The sequence below is a fragment of the Cupressus sempervirens genome, chromosome 3 (assembly GCF_028749045.1).
Source record: "Cupressus sempervirens isolate cs-2001-9-10 chromosome 3, ASM2874904v1, whole genome shotgun sequence".
Taxonomy (NCBI): domain Eukaryota; kingdom Viridiplantae; phylum Streptophyta; class Pinopsida; order Cupressales; family Cupressaceae; genus Cupressus; species Cupressus sempervirens.
This window is the reverse complement of record NC_143120.1, coordinates 873,957,485-873,984,393: the sequence shown is the minus strand read 5'-3', so window position 1 is coordinate 873,984,393 and position 26,909 is coordinate 873,957,485. Positions and strand designations below refer to the sequence as shown.

The window sequence follows — 26,909 nt, the reverse complement described above, 5'->3', positions numbered from 1 at the left end:
AGAGAATAGAAAAGGTAATCCAGAACTGGCAGGGCTATAGGAGGAAATGAAGAACAAATAGAATTCAGGATAAAGGAAGAGAAGAATGCATTAAAGGATAATAAGTCTCAGAGCAAATGATACAACGAGGGGAGTATATATATAGAGAACTCAAAAATAGAAAATAAAGTAAATAAGACAGATCCCAATCATCAAGTGAGTGTTTAGTAGTCGTATGAACATAAGAAACTACTATTGCAGAGTTAATTTATAAGATAAGATAAATTTATTAATGTCCAACAAAAGACCACAATGTGGGTCTATGGGACTGGAAGCTTACAACAAGGAAAAAGCAGACAAACAGAGCACCAACGGTGTCCAAAAAAGAACAAGCACAACAAAAGAAGAAGAAAGCAGGAAACAACACGGAAAAGATTAGGTATCCGTCTTCACAGGGAAAAAGTCCAACAGTGAGTGATCTGTGCGACTACCAGAAGCCCTGTGATGAAGCTAAGTGCCACGAGAGGAGTGTCGCTGGCAAAAAGGTACCCTGCGGGGTCTCACCGATCTGGAACAACCCATGTTAGGGAAACTATATGGTCGCTTCACACCCCGAGCTGGAGTTAAGGGCGAGAAGAAGGTCGTGATAAGCTGTGCCTGGGTCTAACTCCTAGGAAATAAAAGCTGTAAAGTATGGTCATGAAGCTGTAAGGACTCGTGGAGATAGAGTGCAATGCAACGCTGATCGGTGTACCTGAAAAAATTCGAGAGGGATCTGCAATCTCTAAACAGACAGTAAAATCTCCCTCTAATCTCGTAGTATATGGGGCATCTGAAAAGAAAATGGATCTCAGATTCTGCCTCTGCTAAGGTACAAAGTGTACACACCCGATCCTCTTTAGCAATATGGTAATCGACCTAAATTCGGAGTTTGTGCGAGCCCACCCTAAAGGAGCCAAGGGAGATACGCAAGGCGTGAGTCCAGTATCTATGTAAGTACTCAGGGCGTACAATAATCCCATCTCGGATAACTAAGAAGTGCTCAGCGTAGAAAGCCATCCTTGGACCTAGTCCCCCTGGAGGATCCACCTAGGTTCGTGTGATATACTTCCTGTAAATGTCAAGTCTTACATGCCCGTTCAACTCCTACCGAGAAGGGAGTAGATGAGCAGGGGCATCCAATGAGAACTGGTAGGGAGGAAGATGATCAATGTCAATCCCCACTGAACTCAATAGGATAGTAGCCTGAGCATACCAACCGCGGGCTCTAGTGGTTGGATCGACGTCCGCAATAGCAACTGAGGAGCAGTAGGCTAAATAAGGGTATCTGTGTTGGCCTTCCTCCGAGTCAACAAAGCCACGAAGACGGTGGAGAAACTAGATCAAGTCAAAAATGGCTGCAAGTTTGAATGGGTGAGCACCGAACTCGGCCAAAATAATACTGTGGGGGGTAGAACCGTGACATCTGATAATCCGACGGAGGAGCATAATCTGGGTACGCTCGATCATGGCCCAATCCGATTCTAAAAGAGGACCCCAAACCACCAAACCATAGAGCACTGTGGGTCTTACTAAGGAATCCAAGAGGGATAGCTTAGACGATGTATCCTGAAAGTGGTGTCTGAAGCACTGCCTCTCGAGCACGGCAAGGGAACCCAACCCTTTACTGATCCGAGGCTGAATAGCTGATCTCAAGCTGAAACGAGATCCAGAAAACTTAACCCCAAGGTATGTGTAAGATGATGTAATCTCAACTTCCCGACCCTGGAAGTGAAAACGGAGATGTGAAGTCTTCAGACCGTTGAAGACCATAACCCGAGTCTTCTCAAGGTTCACAACCAGCTGTCTCATATCACAAAACATGCAAGTCCATCTAAAAGCCTCTAAAGACCCTCAGGAGAGGAAGCAAGAAGAACCACATCATCAGCAAAGAGAAGGATGGAGATCAATACCTGGTGTAGATAACAACCATCACTTGGAAGCGAGGAGTCACTAAGAAAAGCCTCAAGTTCATCAATGCAGATCCCGAACAAGGTGGGCGAGAGAGGGCAACCCTACTTCACCCCAATGGTGCTCTGGATAGGATCAGAGAGGCCCTCTGTGGTCCTGAGTCTACCAATCACAGTCTCATATAACCTCATAATAGCCGTCAATAAGATCTCAGAAATACCAATATCTCTCAGTCTCTGAAAAAGGGCTGCTCTGGAGATGGAATCAAAAGCCTTACGAAAATCCACAAAACAATAGTAGACTTTCTTCGAGTGATGTCGAGCCTCCTCGATAATAGCTCGTAGTGTAAAGATATGATCTATGGTCAGGTAGTCTGTCTTAAATCCTGCTTGACCCTTAGCCCTGCAATTCCTCCTATCAAGCTCACTGGATAAAATAGTATTCAAAGATGTAGCATAAAGTTTGGAAAATGTATGCCCAATCATGATGGTCCTATAGTTTTCGGGATCAGAGGTCAACCCAAACTTATGGATCGGGTGAATAATGTGTCTCGACCAAGAGTCCGAAAAACCAAAACAAACCACTCTATTAAAGAGCGTAGAGAGATAAGGGCCCAAGATCGTGGTACCGAGTTTGAAGAGCTCCACCTGAAAACCCTCCTCATCAGTCACCTTGCTGCATCTCATAGGTCTGATGGCCTCGTAAATGTTGGAGGTGGATAATAAGTGACAATGGGGGAGCAGGCTGGGAAGGGCGGCGAGCTGACCCGGGATGTCATACAATGTGGAGATATGGGAAGCAAGGAGATGAAGGTTGGGGGTGGACTGGGGTTGGCTACGCCTGGGGAACATGATGCGCCAAAACAAAGAGGATGTAGAGAATAATGTAATAATATAGAAAAGACCATAGAGTTACAAATTTTCAAATGGAATGTATCCCTTCATAATTACATTAGAAGAAACATGAATTATATAAGGAGACTAGTAATCAAGGATTTACAATCAAGAGTTTTATAACTTCTAGAGAGACCAAGTAGATCTTGGTAGAGGGCATTCATTATGAATGTCAAGCTCCCTATAAGGGAACTCAGAGACTAGAGGGCATTCGTAATCGAATGTTGGAATTCTAAATTGTATTCTAGAGAGGGATTTATAGAGAATCCTTTAGAGACAATATATATTGTAGTGGTCAAACATATGCATATGTCAGAGATAAGAGACTAGGTATAGGTGGGATCTCTACCAAGTAATGTTACCAGAGATCCCAAGGGGCCTAAGGGAGATCTTTTTATGACAATTACCTAATAGAGATAAAATTCTCACCAAAGGGTTAGGTGACTGGAGAAAGGATTTGTCCTGAAGGATTAGGAAGGGTAGCTTGAATAGTATTTAGATTACTATTTACTTAAATCTAATGTTGCTAATATATTTTACATATAATTTTCGATATTGTACTGACAAATGGTTGCCAAGGACATTACAAAAACAATACTATTTCGAGGAGTTCAATCCCAATAGTGATTTTTTTCGAAAAGCATACATAAAGGCTTGTATCGTGTGGAGAACCAAAATTCTTATTACTCAATTAAGAACTCACTCTCATCAACTTCAATATGAAACCAAGTGGTGGAAACAACCAAAAAAGGGTGTGTGTTCTTTGAACTTCTGGAGCAGTTGAATTTGAAAAGCACTTCATCTCAGATTGTAATGCTTACAACAACATCATGAGCAATTATGTTAGTGTCTCGACAGCTGGTTCATCATATAGTCTTTTCAGTTAGGGGGCTGTTGAAAACTTGGGAGAGCTCATCATTGTCCTGAATAGTAAAAGCATGGGATTGCTTAAGACAAAGATTGCAAGACTGAAGTCCAATAGGCTATCTAATGTTTAGAATTGTGTAAGTTAAAAAGTTCTTCCTCCTCTCAAAGAGGTCTGATAGTTTTATGTAAGCTTTTATTTTTTATTTTTTATTCAAATATCACAAACTACATTTGCATTAAACTTGCATTTATATTCAATATTTGCAAGGTAGAAGGTTAACTTTATCCATGTTCATCAGACTGCACCTCTATTTTACCCGGAAACGCGTTTCCAGCCCTAAGCCTTGAGTTTCGAAAATCGTCCCCATTTTGAACACTTGGGGACGGCCGGAAACGTTTCCAAGCCATCCCCACCCAAGCAAGATAATCGGAAACCCGTCCCCGAAATTTTGAAAACGGTCAACGCGTTTCCAAATGGTGTTGACCGTCCCCAGGACTTTGTAATTGTTTCCCATCCGTCCTAGGGACTGCTTGAAGTTTCCATTTTTAAAATAAAATTCAACTTTTAAAAAAATTAATAAATTGTGATTTTTTGCCCATTTGCTGGCACCACATTAAAATAATAAAATATGATAATATAACCCATGTCGAAATATATTTTTTTGGAAGCCATTACAAACTTAGCATCCAACTATGACTGAAAATTAAAACTCCAACTTTTGTTCAACAAACCAAACCTGAAAAATGATTGTAAATCAGACTTCTATTTGATATTCATATTGCAAACCTGGAAATGATTGTTGTTGGGTTGAGGAATACTCAGATTGTTTTCAGTTTTGATAATGCTCTGATAGCAGCAATAATTGCCCAGAAATAAATTGTTATAGCTGATTACTGCCCAAACAAGATGGCTGCTACCCGTCTAGGGAGATTTGGCACAACAAATTCGGTTTTCCTCCAAAACCCACAAGAAAGGGCTCTAAAGTCTAATCTATGGCAGATTGATTCTCTCATTTGATGTCATCCTATGTTCCAATTCTTAGACGATGATTCGATTTGATGCTATGTTCTATGCTGATTTGATGAATGAAATTGGTAATTTTAAACTATGTTGCTATGATGAATGTGACAATGATGTGTAATTATGAAATTCATGAATATATATATATATATATATATATATATATATATATATATATATATATATATATATATATCCGTCCCCTGCCGTCCCCTATTTCAGCCAAAAAAAACAGTCCCAAAAACTCGTTTTCTTGTCCCCCCGTCCCCCCATCCCGGAAACTTAGGGTAACATAGCTGCACCTCAATGAACCAATCAATACATCTGATTACCACATGTTCTTATCGGCTGAAAAATAATAACAATCACGTTGATTGAAAAAATGTTCAAGAATAATAGTACAGAGACATACAATTATTGGCAACATTATGATCTGTGTGGCTGTGCCATTGATTTTTCAAAATTATTTTTATATTGATTACAAAAGTTGCCATGAGGCAAGCACAACCATGCTTGAGATCGTCAAATACCTCTAGCTCTTGCAAGGCCTAAATAACCCAACTTATTTCTTTTCATAATGGCTCCTTCAAAGGCCTTATGTAATTCTTAAAATATTAAAAAGACAAAATTGAGAGCCAGTAATATTATCTTCACAAATATATGGCATGTACAGTTTAAATCTTTACAATGAACTGGTGAGAAGCCCTATACCAAGCTCCTCTGCAAGATCATCCCATAAAGGAAGAAGTACTAACACAACTAAGAAAATGGCTATCGTTAGAGCTGTCCTCCTCCACGATCCCACCTCAGACACATCATTTAAGCATGGTTTTTCTGGTGATCTCTGCAAAAAAACCATTAGTCAGAAGAATATTTCTAACTTAAAGCAATGATAATTATTGAGATATACTAGATTTACTAAGCAATTCCCACCTGGCAAATTAATATATAGAGCCCCCAAGGCAAAGATAATGGTCCACCTAGCTGCAGAAATAAATGTAGCACGGTCAAATGGGATAGCAACTTTATTTTCTGTTTCAACTATATCAAATGTACTTATAAAGCTGGAAGATCTGAGGCTTAAGCAAAATAACTTCTTGTATACTTCTTAGTACAGAAAAACATTCACACCAATAAAATGAATGAGCATTGTGATTAATGCAACCATAGATTGATTTGATTGTGATATTGAAATTTTCCTGTCACATTAGATTGCCTATAGGGTAAATATGCAAGCGAGTAAGGAATAACCTTAAATACTATGGATAAGCAGCAAAATCTCAATATCACTGATGCTGCTATATTTCCTTGATATGGAAAAGGTTTTGAGATCGGATTAAAACTAGGAATGCTTATGAATCTTAAGCGAGATAGGTTAATCATTTTAACATAGATTTTGAAAATTATGGCAACCATTATTCTACTGTAAACATTCAAGCTAATTACTACAAGCCATCACTGAAAAGTGGGACTAAGAAAACCAACATGTATTTCTAAAGATTCTTTCCAAGCAGATACAGTAGCAAGAAACAAAAAAAGTTAGTATTAAGAGCTCAACTGAATGGAGTACTCTACTAGATACCCCTGATTTTTAGTAATTTTTTGCTATGTTTGTAAATGAAAGCTTGCAATGAGATCGCAAACAGTTTTCCTGACTCGAGTGATTTTCAGGTTACGTTCATTTGCTTTCCATGAGGGTTTCCAATTGTTGCTATCATTTCAGTCCCCTATATTTCTCAAGCTTCTAGGATTAAGGTTAAGTTGATGTCATGTCATGTCTGTGTCTAGATTGTCTTTAAGGGACTTCTCTTCTCATCTATTCCTTTGTGTACACCTAGGTGGGCATTTTAAAGTAGTCAAATGCATTTGTTTATATTAGGTGATTAAGAAAGGGAGGGTAAGTTTATGCATTTCCCAAATGAGAACAAAGTTGTTTTGAAACCCTAATGCTTTGATCAAGTATTTGTGGTGAACATAGGATGCATCCAAGAAGAAGATTGCAGACATATTCAGAACAAATGGCAGCAAAGAATATAAGGATCAAGGCTAAAGACAATATGCAGATTGTGAGAATGAGCTGCAAGAAGGATCACTTGAATTTGAATGTAAGAGGAGCAAATAAATCATCAGAAATGGTGAAAGAACCAAATCAAAGGTGGTATGACCCGTGTTACAATGAAATCACCGGCTTATATTTAATCTACATGTTTACGTTGCAAATTTGACAAGTCAAAATGGCTCAGAGACTAAATCCAGATCGTTAGACGAAGACCAGATCGATGGATGATGTTTTAAAGATGGAATTATAAGTATTCAATCATGAATATCCTCAGTCATCAAATCTTAAAATATCCACTTGTCATTATGTCACTATGGAGAGTTGTGTGAGATAATCATAGCGACATAACAACAGAACGACGCGTGTTCCTATGGACCATTTCCTTTTGCGGCTGGTATGGTGTCAGACGAGGTGACAAGTGTCTAAATTTGATTGGTTCTATACGAGAAAAAGTCAGGGTTGTGAAGAGATTCTTTTCACTGTCGATCTCCAAATCAATATACGAGTGTCATTTATGTCGCTATGGAAAGTGGCTCAATTGTTAATCATAGTGACATAATGACAAAATGATTCGTGTCCTAATGGGCCCATTATATTCCACGAACTGCCACAAAGCAAAGCAGTCCAACGTCAGATTTTCCAAGCAATGGAATAGATCCACCTATTTGCCATGATGTGCATAGTTGGAAAGTGGACCTGCATCACAAAGTAAACAAAGGGTTAAGATCTTTTATCATCACCGTCGGATCAAAATAGATCAACGCTCATTGTTATGTCGCTATAAAGAGTTGTGTGAAGAATAATCATAGCAACATAACGACAATTCGATGTGTGTACACAAAGGGACCCACGGAGGAAAATGAAAAGGAAGAAACAAAAAGGTTTATAATGTTTTAATCATGATCCTTGGTTTGAGATCGATGGTTAGAATTCAAAACTGCAGTAACCGTTGGAATATGAATTATATGGATTTGGCGCCAACGTGATCGCTACAAATTAGAGGAGAATGTGAACCATTTTGAAGAATTCTAATCATTTCTGTTGTATTTTCCTAATGTATTGAATTGTAACTATTGACTGTTGGATTTCCGAGCATTTCAAGTGCTCTATTAATGTAACTGATGAATCTATAACAAGCCAAGAACCCTAAGAGGGGGCCTTTAAATGTAATTTCTTCTCATAATACAAGGATTGGCAATTCTGTCTAACTTTTCCCCCTGCATTTCCAGATGTTGAGTGAGAATCGAAGAGTTAGATGGAATGATGGATTTGTATGATGTTTGCAGTTAGGTAATGTGACTGTTTTGATTCCATTTAGGACTAGCATACCTAGGTTTCTTTCATTGTCTCTTTCAGCCGAGCTAACCTTACATTTTAGAATAATTTCTATGAGATTGTAGGACAGATGTATTGTAAGTTGGTGGTATCTTACTAGATTCCATTTTAGTGGAGAGTTACCATGTCAAGGTGGATTCCATTTCATTTTTCATATGCACCTCTGCTCTATCTCTAGATTGCATTTCAGTAGGACTAATCTACACTTAGAAGTAGGAGTAGATGTTAGACGAACTTCAAGGTAACTTGTGATATCCATTCCACTGGTTTTATAGGTTGCCCAAATCTATTTCTGCCTAGGGTATTTGTAGTTATGAGCATCTTGGTTTATCCTCTTTTGCTCTCGGGTTAAGAGCATACCCCCCCATCCCAATGATCTATTAAAAACACAATTCATTGTATATATTGCATATAAGAGAGTTGTACCTTGTAACTCAGAGGGCAGTGATATAACACATACACTAACTCATTTGTTAGTAACATCCTTTTGTTTCCTCACATTTTGGGTATCTAGAGTCAAGGTAAAGCCAAGTTAGAAAGAGGGACAAACTGTTAACCAACACCAATCAAAATGTGTACTGTAATGAAAAAAAAGTCCACTAACCAATCAAATCATTGTTTATTCACAATCTTCACATTGCATATAACATGAAGTGAAATGATTTTCAGACATAATAGACCTGGAGATACAATGTCACTTTTGTTAGCAGCCAACAATGACTTGGAGCTCCTTTTTAGTTAATATTTGCACCAAAACAAAGGTTTGATTGAGTATAAATCAGTCTTACAAGAATCATAATCTGTTTGGTCTCTGCAAGTTGATTTTTGGCTCAGATTTGGACTTGGCACTTAGAGTCTGCAAAAACTTGGCAAATTGGAAATCCCAAGAAATTAAAAGATTTTTAAGGATTGAAAACTTGTTTCATGCACCTTTTACTAAATAGACCTTAAAGATACAATAACTCAGTGTTCCATGGGGAAGCATCCCACTCAAAACATTCCACATCCCTTTTATGGAGACACTTCCAAGACTTGGGGACTTGGGGGGAAACATCCCTGCAAGCACCACCACTTCTACCAATTTCATCCGGTCACCACCAAGGTGCTTGATATATGGCACATGCAATTATTTATTGATAGAACCTTTAACTCTGACAAATTGGTTTACCTTTCACAGGGCACTTATTATATTACAGACTTTGCCTTGAAGATTTCAATCCACCTCAATTTGTATACCAGCGCCACCCTTCTACTACTGCTCTACCATCATCCCCCCACCATATCTCCTCATCAACCCCAAATCCAGGCCCTTGGTTTCCCTATCCCCAAAACCTGTCCCTGTGTCCCCACATCCCCTTATTGGGAAACTATGTGGAACTATGCAATAACTTATCCAATAGAAGCTACTTTGAAGTTTTGAACACATACACAAGTATATATTGATCACATAAGTACAAAGTAAAAATTTAGCTAAAGAAAATAACAGACAAGATATATAAATAGTGACAAATTGCTACAAAACTCATGGAATATGAAATCCATGGCATCAAAAGTTCCAAGAAAATATCAAAACAAAAGAAATCTATTTTTTCAAGCCTCAAAGGAGCCTATACCTTAGGCACTCTAGTCCTCCTACGTGTGCATCTAAGATGAGTCCTCAATGATGATGCAGCCATTATATCTACTTGTGTCTCAATTTCAAGCTTAGTGACAAGATAATCCCTGATTGTGGCTGACTACAAAGATGCAGAGATTTGCAACATGGGATATGTATTTTGTAGATTCTATGATTGTGATTCATTATTGCCCTATTTCTTTAAAAGAAACGTATATGTTGATGTGGGTTTGGGGACAAAACCACAGCAAGGTTGAGGGTAGTAGCATCCTTCACAGTGGTATGGAGGTAAGAGAGAGAGAGAGGCAGAGAGATAGGTCCAGCTCTTGAGGCAAGAGATGAGAAAGTGAGACAGACAAAGGTAGAGAGAGGGGACAAAGAAAGAGTGATAAGGAGAGATAGGTCTCAAGTTCAGGGAAGATAAAGAGCAAGAGATAGAATGACAGAGAGAACGCTGAGAGGGGTCTTCTGATTACTGCAACTTGACCTATGTCTGAAAATTGTAAGATCTTCAAAATTTTAGAAGCTGCATTGTAACGCCTGGAAATATGAAACCACTCTCAAAAATCCTATTGTTAAATGTTACATTATGTATATATTCTGATTAATGGAATGAGACTGACTTGAAGACAAAAATGGGGATAATCCTTAATGCGCATTGTCCAAAACCAAACAAGCATTGGAAGGTTGTTAGATAAATATTTTAAAATTTTGTTTTTGATTTTTCATTTTAACACTCCCCTCCAACCTTGGCCAAGTCTGGTAAGTCTGACAAGAATGGGCCAGACTCTTAAGAGTTTTTTTGTGAGGTTTTCACAACATAACCCCATTGCAAATGGAGACCTCCTAAACCTTTTACTTTTGCTCCTGTAGCTTTGGATTGGAGCGAGTTTGGTGTGACCTTTTGGTCAAGATGAGGAGTTATAAAGGTCAGGTCATGGGGTAAAATTTGGAAGCAGTCAAGTCTTGAGGTTCATTTTGAGCATAGGTATGGGTGAGTCAAGATGTTAGTGTTAAGCACGAATGTTTGATATTGTTGTATGGGGGAGTTTGTCAGTATGTTAGAGAGATGATTGAGTACTTATGTGTTGCATTCATAAAAGTGTTTGTCATTGATGTCAACATATCAATTTTTTGGACAGTTCGGCCAGAGTTGCAAAGGAAGCTTTGTTTGGTGAGGTTTGTGGTCAGAGAAATATGTTATGAGCACTTGAAGGTATATTCAGGAACCTGTCCTAATGCTATGTCTCTGTTCACAGAAAGAGTTATGATGATTTGCGGGAGTTATTATTTTTTTTGTGAGGACTGTTCTCAGAGAATGTTTCTGGCTAACATTCTTTGATAATTGCATTGTATCTTTTTGGTGAAGCTGAGGATCGTTCATCGGGCTCGGATTATGATAGAAGACATATTCATGAGGCTATGGTTAACGTGGCAGAATTAGATGTTCATTCTATAAGGTTTTGTGAAGACTGTTCAGCATTTTGTTCCTAGGAAGCTGACTATTGATAAAATCTGTATGGGAAGTGTTATTTGTAATGTAATGTATGAGGTCCTATACTATTCATTGTAAATTGAGAAAGCCTCAAAATTGACTCAATACTCATTTTTGGACTTGGTATAAAGGAAAGTTTGTTTACTTAGTTGTAATAATCAGTGAGATCATTGTTGTTGGTTATGCAAGCTTTGGATGCGTATTATGTATGATCAAAGAAGAGATTGATGTTGAGGATGTACTATGAGCTTCAAACAAACTATATTGGCAAATAAGTTGTTGTTTAGTCAGTTAAAAACTTGGATATATTATCCCGAAGATTGTTTAGTGAAGACAGTCTAAGGCTATTTGAACAGTGAGTTTAATTATCCTCTTTTCAAATCCTAACAGGGTTGGCACAGCTCCTAATAGGGTTGAAATCTCCTGACAGAGATTCAAAATCTCCTAACAAGGACTCGTATGTACTGATTGTATTTCATTCATTCCTATCAGAGTCCATCCTTTCACAGGGAACTTTTATGTTAGTTCATCATTTTGTGGGCATCATTCGCACTGGGTTTTTCTCTCTAATCAAGTGTTTCTCTAGTTAACATATCTTGTGTTATTGTGATAGTTATCTTTCTATAGTCGTTGGATCTATTGATTACATGTTTCAGATTTGATAAAGTTATTAAAAATTGTTTTGAGCACATAACTGATTGACCCCACCCCCTCTCAGTTATCTTGATGGACTTTACTTTCTAACAATTGGTATTAGAGCATCGCATCCTTTAAGGAAAAGTTTAACGGCTTGAGGAGATCCATGGCTCCTTATTTCAGGGAAGAAAAGTTCGAAGTTTGATGGAGCAAATAATGACAGCTGAAAGAAGAAGATGAAGACTCACCTGATGTGCATATGTTTGGAATTTTAGTTGGTTACATTGAAAAGGAAGGATGTGATAGACGAAGACAAGCTTGACTCCTATGAACAAGATGCTAAAGATCTATTCATGCAAAATATGCTTTGCTATAGAAACATTGGTGTCAGCTCTTCCTGAATCAAAATATGCAGAAGTAAAAAATTTAAAGCTTGCACATGAAATTTGTATTTCCTTACAGAAGATATTTGAAGGTGATGAAAATGCAAAGAAATCTAGATTACAGAGTTGGATATGTATATTTCAAGGTGCTAAAAAAGATGAAACTATAAGAGGATAATTTAGTAGGATATCTGAGATTGTTGTAGGAATTACAAGTTGTGGTGGAACTAAGAAAGAAGATAAGATTGAGTGGAAAAATTTGAAGACCTTAATACCTGCTTCTCATTAGAAGGCACACATGATTGAAGAAATTATTCCTTGTACAACTAACTTCACAAAAGAGACTCTTCTTGCAAAGTTGCAAGCATCTGGACTAGGATGAAATAAAATAATGAACTATCTAGAGTCGAGAGTGCTTTTTCTATTCACAGAGACAAACCTACAGTAGCAGGGAGTGTGAGTACAAGTGGAGATTATGCTAGAGAACGAGCAACAAAGCAAGATGAAGATAAGAAGATTGATGAAAGGCTTGCCTTGTTGATGAAGACAGAACCTAAAGGTAACAAAATTCTGGTTTGTTGGACATGTAGAGAACTTGGTCATTATTCATCTAAGTCATAAGAAATAAAAGAAGATCAAGCCTTACAAGTATAGAATACCTAAAGATTACTTATTTGTTAATGAAAATGATGAGCTTGATTTTAAGATGGTAAATTTCCTAGATGATACTGATGATGAAGAATGATGAGATGGGATTTGTTGCTATTAAGAAAGCCCTAAGAGAACGGAAAGCCTTAGTATCACACGTTGAGAAAAAAAAGTTTGCTTGGATTATAGATAGTGGTTGTTCCCATCATATGACTAGATATATGAACAAATTTGTTGAATTAAATAGTCATCATGGAGGAATAGTTAGAGTTGGAAATAATACAACATGCCACATTAAAAGAAAATGATTTATTACTCTCAATGGAAAGACTAACACTGAGGATGTTTACTTTGTGGATTGATCGAAACATAATCTTTTGAGTGTTGGACAACTTGTTGCCAAGGGATATCAATTGCAGTTTATAGAAAAGACTTGCATTATCAAAGATACAAATAGCTCATTGATTAGTACAGGTACAAGAACAAGAGGTAGTGTTTTTCAGGTGAACCCTACTGAAATGATATGTTTGGTTGCTAATGCGGATGACAGTTGGTTATGGCATAAGAGATTTTGTCATATTAACTGTGATAACATTGTGAAGGTCAGTCCAACATTTGCAATTAGAGATTTGCCTAAGATTGCGAAACCTTCTAATATGATTTGCAAAGAACGTGTGTTGGCATAGCCAAAAAAAAGTTAATTTCCAAGTAAGATGTTTACTACTTCAGTGAAGTTGGAGATTGTACATACAGATCTGAGTGGCCCTACAAGAACAAGATCTTTTAATGGTGAAAGGTAATTTATGCTTCTTGTTGATGATTTTACTAGAATGATGTGAGCAACATTTCTTAGAGACATATCTAAAGTTTTTGAGAAATTCAAGATATTAAAGAGCAGAATTGAGAATGAATCTGGTTTGAAGATTAAATGTTTGAGATTAGATAGAGGTGGAGAATTTATTTCAAATGAATTGAACACCTTTTGTGAAGATAATGGTATAAAGAGACAACTTTATGCTCCTAAGACACTGCAATAGGATGGGATAAGACGAAATAAGGAAAAAATCAGTGACTGGAACAACTCGAGCAATGATGTTTGATAATAATATATCACATATATTTTGAAGAGAAGCAGTAAATACGGCAGTATACACAACGAACACAGTTCATATTAGGCAAGGCAATGGTAAGATACCTTATGAACTTTGGTTTAGACATACACCTACAATGAAATACTTTAGAATCTTTGGAAGTAAGTGTTATATTAAAAGAGATGATGATATTGAAAAGTTTGATTCTAGAAGTGATGAAGGAATGTTTTTTGGATATTCTTTGAAGAGTAAAGTATATAGATCATAGCAACATGGGGATGTATCCCCCATTTTCGCCCCATGTCTAGAAGACGAGGAGGCACTGGGGACTTAGGGACTTCGTTCCCCCATCCCCAATGGCGCCATCAAATTTCACAACCTTCGTCGAGGATGGGGGACATCCCAGTGTTGACTATTTGCTGATTCGACTATTTATGTTCAATGTTCGATGCTCCAATTCAATGCAATGTTCAAGTTTCTAACCTTTTGCGTCTTTATATCTTATATTACAATACATCTTTTCATAACTAGCATTTTAAGTACCATATGTATAGTATACACAACCCTTGACGTCCCCCCACCGTTCCCAAATTAAGGCCCCTATGTCCCCTCGTCTAGGAAACTTGTCCCCTCATTTTGCCTTCCCCCATCCTCCAGGGTGGTGTTATGATGTTTTAATCAAAGATTGAAGACTATTGTTGAAAGTGCTGATGTGAGAGTTGATGAAAAGTCTAGAATTCAAGAAAGGATACTTGATTACAATTCTAATGGAGAGACTAGTCAAAAGGACTAACAATCAAAATGTTGAGTAGAAATTGTTTTATTAAACTAACACTGATTTGCAAACTGAATTACAAAGAGAAGAATAGAGAGAAACAAGAACTGAACCTAGATCAAAACCAAGGGAAGATATCAGAGTTTAGCAAGGACCACTTAACAATGTTGCAAAGAATCACCTTGTGGATCAAATCATTAGAAGTGCGAACAAAGAAGTTATGAGAAGAAACAAGGTTAGTGAAGAATTTTGTTTAATGTCTCAAGTTGAACCTAAGAATGCTGATGAAACGCATAAAAATGACTTTTGGATAAAAGCTATGAAAGAGGAATTACAACAAAATGAAAAGAAAAAAAACAAGGTAATTGGTTCCTAGACCTAAAGACAAGAATGTTATTGGAATTAAGTAGGTATTTAGAAACAAGATAAATGAACAAGGTGAAGTTGTGAGAAACAAAACAATATTAGTTTGTAAAGGTTATTCACAGCAAGAAGGATTGATTTTGAGGAAACTTTTGCACTTGTTGCTAGATTACAGACATAATGATTTTGGCATATAGAACTTACAAGAAAATTCAAAGTTTATCAAATGGACGTTAAGTCAACTTTTTTGGATGGAGAACTTGAAGAGGAGGTATACATTGAACAACCTAATGACTTTCCTTTGATAGAAGAAAAGAATATGGTTTGCAGATTGAAGAAAGCATTATATAGACTTGTTGGGTGGATATTTTGCAACCGACAGTTTTGGGTAAAATCCAATCATAAAATAAGATGACCAGCCATAGCGTGTGAGACAGAGTCTCTCCTACCTTAAAGGGAAGGCTCCCGTTTCTCACCATTTCTTGGATCAACTCAAGGTAAGCAAGAAGTTGAGAGATTTTGTAATGGGGTGTTACTAATTTTCTTTCCTCTTAACTTTCAAGAGAGAATCCACTTACCCATGGAGCGAGTAATGGGCAAGGTGAATTCTCTAACTTCACTTCTATCTAATAGTTGGAAACAAATGATATCGACAAACCAACACCAACTCAAAGGCTAGCTGGAAGTGTACCGATTTGGCTCCAAGTCCGATTGTAATTCTATACAAATAAGCTTTACTATTGGGGCACAAAGACCTTATGAAGTAAAGATATCCTAACTATTTTGTGAATCAAGATAGAGATATAAGCTACAGACAAAGCTTCTAGTCTATATATCTCTACAACCGCTCCCAGTCAATGCTTCAGCTTCAATTGCTTCCTAATTCTTTTTATACTCAATTATTGTTACATCCCAATTTTTGACCTAATTTTAAATGTTCATATAGCTGTTGAGATGTCATGGGAAGTCAGTTTACAGTTGAAATTTGTTATAATCATGTGAAATGGTAAGATGGTTAATCATTATAATTTCATATGAAGATGACATGTTAGTTAATCATTATGATGCTATTATATTGTTATCTTGAAATCTTAGAAATTTGGTTATCATCATGGGAAGTGGGATGATGGTTTATGAATAATAATTTGTTATGGTAAATTTTCATTACATTGAGGAATATAATATAATCGTGGAGAATTTCCTTACAAGAGCATGTCAAAGGGGGAAACATTGCCAGAAAGGAATTGGGCATGGAGGGGCACCGCAATCACTAAGCAAGTAGGTACAAGCCCTAAACCACCTGGGCTAAGGATAACGACTAGGAAGGCAAGAGTGTACATTGGACGATCATGAGCTAACTTGTTAAATCACATATCATTTAATGGTAAAAGAGATTACTAATCATGAATTCAAAATTGAACGAGATTGTACCTTTGTAATTTTGTTGTTGGTTGGAGCCTTCTAATGTATAATCATGTCTTATCATATTGACATCATGATACCTACATATCTATACATGTACATGTGTACATACGTAAACCAAATTTATATATGCAAGGACGTATACACATACTTGATATTTTCGCGTGTACAAAAGTAATATATGGTTGGGGTTTACACATGTACACATATATGCATACATACATATATAGGTATCTATAGATACCATGATGCTAAATACTAAGACAATATTATTTCTTTAACCTTGGCAGTGGTCTAATATTATTTCATGTATAGCAACCTTTCATATTCTAATTTTATTTCCATCAGGCCTTATAAGTTGAGATAACCATTTTAATTATTTATGCCGATGACTCCTTGTTGGTATTGTAACTCTTCCATCGCCACCTTCTTGTTCTTTTTATAGCCGAGCATGGATTGATTATTTAGTTTTGGAGACTCTTGCTGCCGTAGGGAGGGATATACCTCAACTTGCTCTCGATCAGGGATCAATCATTTTAAATCTCTTACTCTGATTTTGCATGAAACGGGATTGCAATCTTGTCATAGCATTTGTGATCTTGTTATGGAATCAAATCATATGGTGGATTTGACCACAAACCAAACACCCAGTAACGAGCTAAGCTTGACCAACAATACAGGTTCAATTCCTGATGGCATCATTTATGATTCTTTGATATCGTAATTTATGTACTCGTTCATAGTTTTGATGATCCTCAATCTTTGCCGCAACTTCATATATTTCCTAGATCACGTGTTTAATCTGTTGTCAACACTAGTATATGTGAACTTGTATGTCTGACTAGGATGCTCCCCTGTTACTTTCATATATTAAATTTGCATGGGATTAGATGGATACTAGTAAATTTGTAATAACTCCAATAGGTTATAACTTCTTCAAACACCAAAAATCTTTATACTTCAATTGTTTGACATTTCGTCAAACACTTTGCAAGCAAGCTCCGATACCACTGTAATAACCCTCCTCAAATCTGCCCTCAAAAATGCTGATGAAAGCTCAAGGAATTTCATCAAACAATTCACATGCAAGGGACGTATGATTGATATAGTATTTCAGCTAGTTCCAAATGACTTTTTCTTCAATTTGCATCAATGAGAATCTTGTGCTAGAAGACTACAATGGACTACACAATGACCTAACATGAGTGTGCTACTACTTTTGACAATATTCAGTGCATATATATGAGCTAAGCATGAGAAATGAACACCTATAGCCAATTGACATTTTTACAAATAGTTGGTATGCAAACTAACTAGCTGATAAATAATGATATTAAATTTCTTAAATGACACCAGCAACTATTATCATCTTAATTTGCAATGAAATTTCTAATACAATGCTCATGAAATATGGCCAAGACTTTTGGCATTTACATGGATTACAAAATGATAATGCTGGTATAATGCACACTTACAACTGAAACTTATAACACCCTAAAAAACAATACTAATAAAGGAACTTGGTTGTAGATGGCTGTAATAATTTTCTTCAATGCTGCTCCTTCTGCTTTGCTTTTCCGATTTGTTTTTTCGAACTGCTTTTTCGGACTGCTTTTTCGACCTGCTTTTTCGATTCCGCTTTTTCGGACTGCTTTTTCGGTTCTTCGGTTCCGCTTTTTCGAACTGCTTTTTCGGCTTGCTTTTTCAGTTCCGCTTTTTCGGACTGCTTTTTCGTATCTGCTTTTTCACACTGCTACCCTGTTGAATCTCAAGACCATATCTTTCAATGGCGTCAAGATTTCCAGCTTGAAGGGATTTCGTCCTTCAAACTATTGAGACATAATCTCTAAAAAAATTCCAATTTCTTTGATATTTCCAAGCATGCTGAAATTGAAGCTCTTCCATTTCTTTTATAGTGTTCTCACAACAGCTCCATCTTTCGTTTTCTCAATGTGGGATAAAAGATAACTCCCTTTATGTAACTTATGTCTCCAATGTGTTATAAAATAAAGGGGACTCTTTTAATTTAAATATTTCCCACAACTATAGTCTATGCATTAATAAAGTTAAATATTTAAATTTAACTTTATAAAATAGCTGTATCAATGCATAACAAATCTTATCAATGATAAACAAATCTTCTTGTCGATTTTAAACAATTACCATCAACATACCACTGCCACTGGATGTCCGACCATATCCAAGATGACTTACTATAAATAGTAAGTATGCCCAAAGTTGCCTCAAAACCCCTCAGAAAGACCTGCAACTGAAACTATCTAGGCCAAATGGCCTCTAAGCCCCTTTAATGTCCTAGTTAGCCTACGGGACCGTGGGGAAATAGGCTAACGACAACATCATGCTATGAATGCTCAAAAGGGGACATTACAGTCCGCCCTTCCCAAAATTGCTTGTCCCCAAGCAATGGTCGAACAACAACCCAATCAATCCACCTGGATCCCAAATGTAGTCATGAACTATACTGCTATTAGTCAACATAGGCTCCTGCAACAACCTCTGAAAATTAAGCAAGAGAAATCCATAATCAAACTGGCGAATACAACTCACCCAAACTCCAAAGTCAAGAACCCATGAGAAACAAGCTCTCGAAATATCAGAACCCAAGTAGAGTAGATAACCCAAACTGCCAACATAGTAAATACCATCAACACATCCCACTAGCCTATGTGGAATGTACAATACAATTCTGCAACAATGATGAATACTCCCACATGAAACTGCACCAAATACAGAGAATCCACACACTGCATACCTACTGCAATTAACACAACTTTGCAGATCACCGGCCACTGTCTCATAACCATAACACCCATGCACTGTTGATGGTGAATAGTCATTACACAGTACATAGCAAAAACGAGAGCCCAGACCAAACCTGTCTGCCATCAACTCCTCAACACATGGATCAAAAGCAAATCGATGAGCATATCCTACAGTATAATGCTGGTAAAAAGAACCAATCCCAGTCAAAGACTCATCCTGCAGATGTGATACAACCAACTGTGACTGATCATCAACTAAGTTAGAGGATGATATAGCCAAGAGTGCAAAATCAACAACATCACTAGTCTTTGTGCCCTCCAAGTCAAACATACCACAATGCTCAGCTGCAGCGCCCAACTCAGCTGAACCTGCCTCCAGTGGAAGCGGACCAAATATGCCAATACTAGTTTCGTGGATAGATATATCCTCATTTCCACTACCTCTATCAACCTCGACCATGGACATCCACGGATCACCAGACACCATAGTCAGTGACTGTACAAAATCTGGTAAAGACTGAAGTCATTCCAACTCCACAGTCACCTCAGCTAAATGAAACTGTGACTCCTCGAAAGCCAACTGTGTACTCTCAAGAATCTCAGAAGTCACCTGGAGCTGCTGAGTAAGCTCACTCACCTCATCTTCCTTGGCCAATAATGCATCGTATGCTGTACTCCCCCACTCCATAAGATAATCTCTGTCGGCTACCAACTGCATATAATTTTGTCTCAAAATCCGGATAGCCTCCCATAAAGAGTGGATCTCTGTCAAGGAAAGATAATTGCCTCCCTGCTCATCACTAGTAGGAGAACCCCATCCATAAACTGATAACAACTGACAAGCAGCATCAAAATGCTCGCAAGCGATAGAAATGTCTCGCTCGCCAACTCTCAGCTGACTAGACACATGATTGTGCCGACTGGTCGAACTCCTATACTCTATCCTTGGTACACTGTCCAAAGGAGTAACCTCGGAATAGCTATCATCTGTAATACTCAGATCCTGGGACTCTTCTGTAAACTCTGTCATATCTGAGAGATCATCAACCCATTCCAACAAGAATGGTCGACTGGATATATGAACAATGCCCAACACAGGTGTGTAAAAACTAATTCCAACATCAAACAAGTTGCTGGCATGGATGAGAACTACACCTTGCAAACTACTAATCAAGTCCATGATGATGCAATAGATACTACTACCAAGGAATGATAGATATCTCTGGTCAAAACAATCCCAAGTGCTAAGATAAGGATCCCAACATCTAATCCATGAACGGAAACCAACTGGCAATTCAAGTAAACTTCTCACCTGAGTAATGTGAACAATACCAACTGACTTCATGCACCTATCTACAATCTTTGAATCCGGAGTGTGAATGCTAGACATACTCATATCATCATCATGTGACCCGACTGTAAAAGAAAACTAAGTCCCTGTTATACGCGCTAACTTCCGAACTAAACTCACCTCAAGACAAAGCTCGTCCACGTGTCTCTCAGAATCATGGAGAGCCAACCGAGTACACACCAAGGAATTTCGAGTATCCTCCAGCTCATGAAAAAGCCGGTCAACCTCCTTCTCCTCCTTCACTGCATCTTCCTTGATCTATTGTAAGTCATCACAAGAACCTGTTGTGACTCCTTTCTGTCTCTCTTGCAGTTGAATCATCCAAATGTGATTCTCAATCAATCCATGTATCCTGTCATGATGAGATAAAGCTGTGACAATATCCTTGTCCCTTGTCTTCAGCTAGCTTGCCAAACCAAGTGAAGAGCTACTAGCCTCTATCTCATGTGAAGAAGCATCCAACTGTGCTTGATACTCATTTTCTGCAAAGTCCTGAATGCTCACTTTCTGATCAACTGTACTATCCTCAAACATGACAGTATCCTCAACTATTGTAACTTCATCTAGCCCAATTGTACTGGAATCACTATCTGTGCCAATCATGCAATCCGGTGTGCCTATGATATCACCTTCTGATGCAACTGGCTCAACCTGCACAACATCTGAAACCCCTTCTGCCTGTGAAGATGATGCAGATAAACCATTACCTGAAGATGTGTTGAAGTCTCCCTGTATCGAATCTGCATGTCTGTTAAACTCCTCATACAAGTTTCCGCCTGTCATAGGGAAAGTATGATCCTTAGGCCTATCAAAGCATTCAATCAATCTCTCTGTAAACTCCACATATGAGGTAATGTGTGCATGACCCATAGTGACCATACCATGATGCCACCACTTGTGTGCTAACCCATCCAGGTGAATTGTTGCATACTTAATAGCGTCTTCCTCAGGCATAAGGTTCAATTGTAAGTATGTGTCAAGCTTTTGAACCCAAGCTCTTGTTGTAGACTTCCCCGAGCCATCATAATATGGTAACTGAAGTTTCCCTACTTTCTTTCGTAGCTCATAGCTCTGGTTCCTGTCATGTCCACATGGCATATGCCTCATCTGCACATCTATATACTCCCTAAAGGTGATTGCAGCAATAAAATTTGGACCTTTAGCTTCCCAATCTCTCCTCAGCTGGTCCTGTATATCAATGATCTGGGGCTCTGGTACAGGCTGCTCTGGAGCTCTAGGAGGAAACGTGGGAATAATGGGTCTCAAACTCACTGTCCTAGTTTGCTGGGGTGCATGACCGAAATTGTTCCCAACTTGTTCTCATCCATTATGTGTCCCATCTTGATTATTACCACTCTGGTTATTACCATTCTGATTATTTCCTCCACCCACATTACCATTCAACCCCATTTGATGAGCCATCATCTGCATCATAAGCTCCAATCTCTGACTCTGTTCCTGTGTTCTCTGCTCTGGTGATCGTTGTCCTTGTGCTAAGGTGTCTAATAACTGTACGAATCTTTCCTTCCCTTGATCTGGATCGGCATTCATTTTGTCAAACATTTTTCTCTCTATCTGGCTAATCCAAATTCCCAATAAGACCTCCACAGGATGGCAGGAAACCGCTCTGATACCACTGTAATAACCCCAATAGGTTATAAATTCTTCAAACACCAAAAATCTTTATACTTCAGTTGTTTGACATTTCGTCAAACACTTTGCAAGCAAGCTCTCATACCACTGTAATAACCCTCCTCAAATCTGCCCTCAAAAATGCTGATGAAAGCTCAAGGAATTTCATCAAACAATTCACATGCAAGGGACGTATGACTGATATAGTATTTCAGCTAGTTTCAAATGACTTTTTCTTCAATTTGCATCAATGAGAATCTTGTGCTAGAAGACTACAATGGACTACACAATGACCTAACATGAGTGTGCTACTAATTTTGACAATATTCAGTGCATATATGAGCTAAGCATGAGAAATGAACACCTACAGCCAACTGACATTTTTACGAACCGTTGGTATGCAAACTAACTAGCTGATAGATAATGATATTAAATTTCTTAAATGACACCAGCAACTATTATCTTCTTAATTTGCAATGAAATTTCTAATACAATGCTCATGAAATATGGCCAAGGCTTTTGGCATTTACATGGATTACAAAATGATAATGCTTGTATAATGCACACTTACAGCTGAAACTTATAACACCCTAAAAAACAATACTAATAAAGGAACCTGGTTGTTGATGGCTGTAATAATTTTCTTCAATGCTGCCCCTTCTGCTTTGCTTTTTCGATTTGTTTTTTCTAACTACTTTTTTGGATTGCTTTTTCGGTTCCGCTTTTTCGGACTACTTTTTCGGCTTGCTTTTTCGGACTGCTTTTTTGTATCTACTTTTTCACACTACTACCCTGTTGAATCTCAAGACCATATCTTTCAATGGCGTCAAGATTTCCAGCTTGAAGGGATTTCGTCCTTCAAACTATTGAGACATAATCTCCAGAAAATTTTTCAATTTCTTTGATATTTCCAAGCATGCTGAAATAGAAGCTCTTCCATTTCTTTTATAGTGTTCTCACAAGAGCTCCATCTTTCGTTTTCTCAATGTGGGATAAAAGATAACTCCCTTTATGTAACTTATGTCTCCAATGTGTTATAAAATAAAGGGGACTCTTTTAATTTAAATATTTCCGACAACTATAGTCTATGCATTAATAAAGTTAAATATTTAAATTTAACTTTATAAAATAGCTTTATCAATGCATAACAAATCTTATCAATGATAAACAAATTTTCTTGTCGATTTTAAAAAATTACCATCAACATACCGTTGCCACTGGATGTTCGACCATATCCAAGATGACTTACTATAAATAGTAAGTATGCCCAAAGTTGCCTCAAAACCCCTCAGAAAGACCTGCAACTGAAACCATCTAGGCCAAATGGCCTCTAAGCCCCTTTAATGTCCTGGTTAGCCTACGGGACCGTGGTGAAATAGGCTAATGACAACATCATGCTATGAATGCTCAAAAGGGGACATTACAAAATTTGAGTTATGTATCTCTGTAGTTTGGCTCAGTTGTATTCGTATGCAAAGGCTTTCTTTTATTTTGGCTGTACATGCATACTTACATCAATAATGGTGATTTACTTAGTCTTCTTCTCTCTTAACCCGGTTTTCCTTATCCCATATCATGTTGGTAACCTGTATTGATTTTCCTGTCATAGAGCTCTTACTATGATGAAGAGTAAAATAAGATGCAAGTATAGTTTGCTTCATAATGTTGTGATAAGTCCGGATATGACATAAGATTTGATTGTAATTATAATATAGAAAGAACACTTAAGCATGCACCCAGAAATTCATCGAGGAGGGCCATCTCGATTGAGATGAAGGCTGAGATGAAAATCATTGTACCATAGAATTATTTCTTGCATGAAAAGAAATGAACCATTACTAATAATAACTATAAGCTCAAAGAAAAGAGATATTAATCATCAAGAGTCAACTCATGGTAGTCCAATATTCAAATCCTTATGCTTAGTCGAGCGGTGGGAATGATACCCTAGTATCAAGATGCTCAGTAACTGGTTAAGTTGTTCCATGTCTACTTCTGGGTAGGGAGTGCCTTTCTCGTTAGAGATTATGTGGGGATAAGTTATGGTCCGAGGAGGGGTGGTTAAGCCCCTGACAATGTTTCCCCTCTCCATAAGATGTCGGACGTGCATCAGATAAAGATAAGCTATGCACTCAAACATTTGTCAAAAACAGGTATTTTTACTTTTATGATGTATATTCAAGTAGAAGGTAAGATTAATTGAGTTGTATCATCATTACAGTTATTTCTTTGAATAATATTAACTCTTATCATCAATATAATTGGCAACCAGTTAGATTAGTTGATCTTCTAACTGAACGTGGAATATATTTATTTGCGAGAGATAGATTTATCTGATGGATTGTTATTTCAGTCTTTCATGTATAAGAATAATGATTATGAACATATCTTCTAATCTTATGTTATTGCCATATCTAAGCAATCAGAAGGAAAGGAATGATATAGTGGTATTGACGCCCCAAATGATACAGTGGTATCCGATGCCTTATGTAACAACCAGTGTTACCAGGTCTTAATTAACAACTAACATACTCAAAGAAATACAGTTATCACTTCATTTTTATAAGAAGACAGTTAAATCAATTTCGTTCATATGAAAGAGATTGATGGTTAAAATCAATTAAACAAAATTTCTTAACTAAGAACTTAAAACACCATTAATGAAGTTACTATAGAAATTAAAATCCATATACCAAGGAATTTGAACTAAGAAATCATTGTAGGTATGCTTCTACAACCATCCAGGTTAGTCCACAAATACCACTATAACGATATCAAATAACAACTACCATCCAAAACCGCTATCTCAAAATCAAAAACAAATGTCAATTATTATTAAATACCACTATATTAAATTAGGGTATCACAAACCACTGTATCAATTAGGGCATTGATTACCATTGGATCATTTAAGGCTTCAAATACCATTGTATCACTCAGGGATTTCAATTACCACTGGATCATTTAGGGCATTAGATACCATTATATCAATTAGGGCATCAATTACCATTGTATCATTTAGGGCTCCAGATACAACTAAATCAATTAGGGCTCCAGATACCACTACATCATTCCTTTCCTTCTGATTGCTTAACCGTGGTATTAACATAAGATTAGAAGATATGCTCATATTCAATATTCATATAAATGAAAGACAATCCAGAAGATATCTTAAACGCATTTCTCAATGTGATTATAGCTCACGGTTTCCAGCCAATCATTAGTATAACAAGAATTTGTGGGAAGGAAATTACAACCATAGTTACTATTTAAAACACAACAAGGACATCGATTGCTAGGAAATTGTGGTCCGGTGAATGAAGGAAGATGGATACTTGGAGAAAAATTGTTATCCCCTGCCTTCTTCTCGACTCATGATATAAAAAGGTTTAAAGAAGACTCTTTGGCTTCCGTAACATAAAAATTATCTTGGCAAATAAGAATGTCAAGTGTTTAATCGGTTACAAATAAGGAAAAGAATAAAAGATGGAAAAAGAGTTGGAAGTTAAAATTCGATTATTGTTATAATTCATATTTACATACATATATGTGAATATCTTTATGTGGTGACATCATTTATTATATCATTATAATATAATGGTGCCATTTCATTTTTATATCTATATGTATGTATATACATACATATATTATAATAATATGGTGAAAGATCATATTAAATCCTTTGAGGTACGTTTTATATTTTAACTCAATTATTTTAATTAAATTACTTATTTAAATAGCTCATGCGGGTCCCACAGATGTATTATGTTTTCAAGTCGCTACGTCCTCAACTCATTTGCCTAGTGATGGTGGTGCTCCTACCTAATTCTTTTATGACAATGTTTCCATCCCTTCGACGTGCTTCCTACAAAGAAATTCTCCACAATTAAATCATTACCATAACAAGTTATTTAATCCTAAATAATCATAATGGCTAACCATCTATTCAATTCCATGAATTTGTGATAAATGATCAACTAGCATGTTATCTTCACTTGTAATTATAACGACTAACCATCTTACCATTTCGCAAGATAATAACAAATTAAACTGCCAACTGACTTCATGTGAACCTCAACGGCTATATTTTAAATTAGGTCAAAAATCGAGATGTAACACCCTAAATGATCCAATGGTAATTAATGCCCTAAATGATACAATGGTATTTGAAGCCCTAAATGATACAATGGTATCCGAAGCCCTAAATGATACAGTGGAATCTGATGCCCTAAATGATCCAATGGTAATTGATGCCCTAATCGACACAGCGATATGTGATGCCCTAATCGATATAGTGGTATTTGATAGTAATCGTCATTTGATATTGATATTTGTGGACTAATGTGGGTGATTGCAAAAGTATCCCTACATTGTTTTTTGGTTCGAGTTCCATGGTATGTAGATTTTAATTTCCATAGTAAATTTATTGATGGTGTTCTTAGATGTTAGTTATGAGTTATCCGTTTAAGTTATTGTAACTGTTAATCTCATTCACATGAATGTAATTGATATAACTGTCTTCCTATGAAAATGAAGTAATAACTGTATTTTTTTGATATGTTAGTTGTTAATTAATATTCGAAAAAAAGTGGTTGTTACAATTATCAAGAA

At 37.0% G+C, this 26,909-nt stretch overlaps 1 protein-coding gene and 1 long non-coding RNA gene across 2 annotated transcripts in view; both read right to left on the bottom strand.

The window, feature by feature from the left end:
- Positions 1 to 5,124: 5,124 nt before the first annotated feature.
- EGY1 (Peptidase M50 family protein) overlaps positions 5,125 to 26,909 on the bottom strand; it is a 192,880-nt gene continuing 171,095 nt past the window's right edge. Inside the window, exons 9-10 of the mRNA XM_089822253.1 lie at positions 5,644 to 5,694; positions 5,125 to 5,554 (exon numbers count right to left, since the gene is read on the bottom strand). Coding sequence (XP_089678379.1) covers positions 5,393 to 5,554; positions 5,644 to 5,694 — 213 coding nt within the window. The 3' untranslated portion in view covers positions 5,125 to 5,392. The remainder of the gene's footprint in view (positions 5,555 to 5,643; positions 5,695 to 26,909) is intronic.
- LOC149569571 (uncharacterized) lies at positions 8,549 to 8,982 on the bottom strand. Its single transcript, XR_016362775.1, has 3 exons — positions 8,893 to 8,982; positions 8,709 to 8,784; positions 8,549 to 8,614 (listed from the first exon to the last, which is right to left on the bottom strand). It is a non-coding gene; the product is annotated as an uncharacterized LOC149569571 (long non-coding RNA).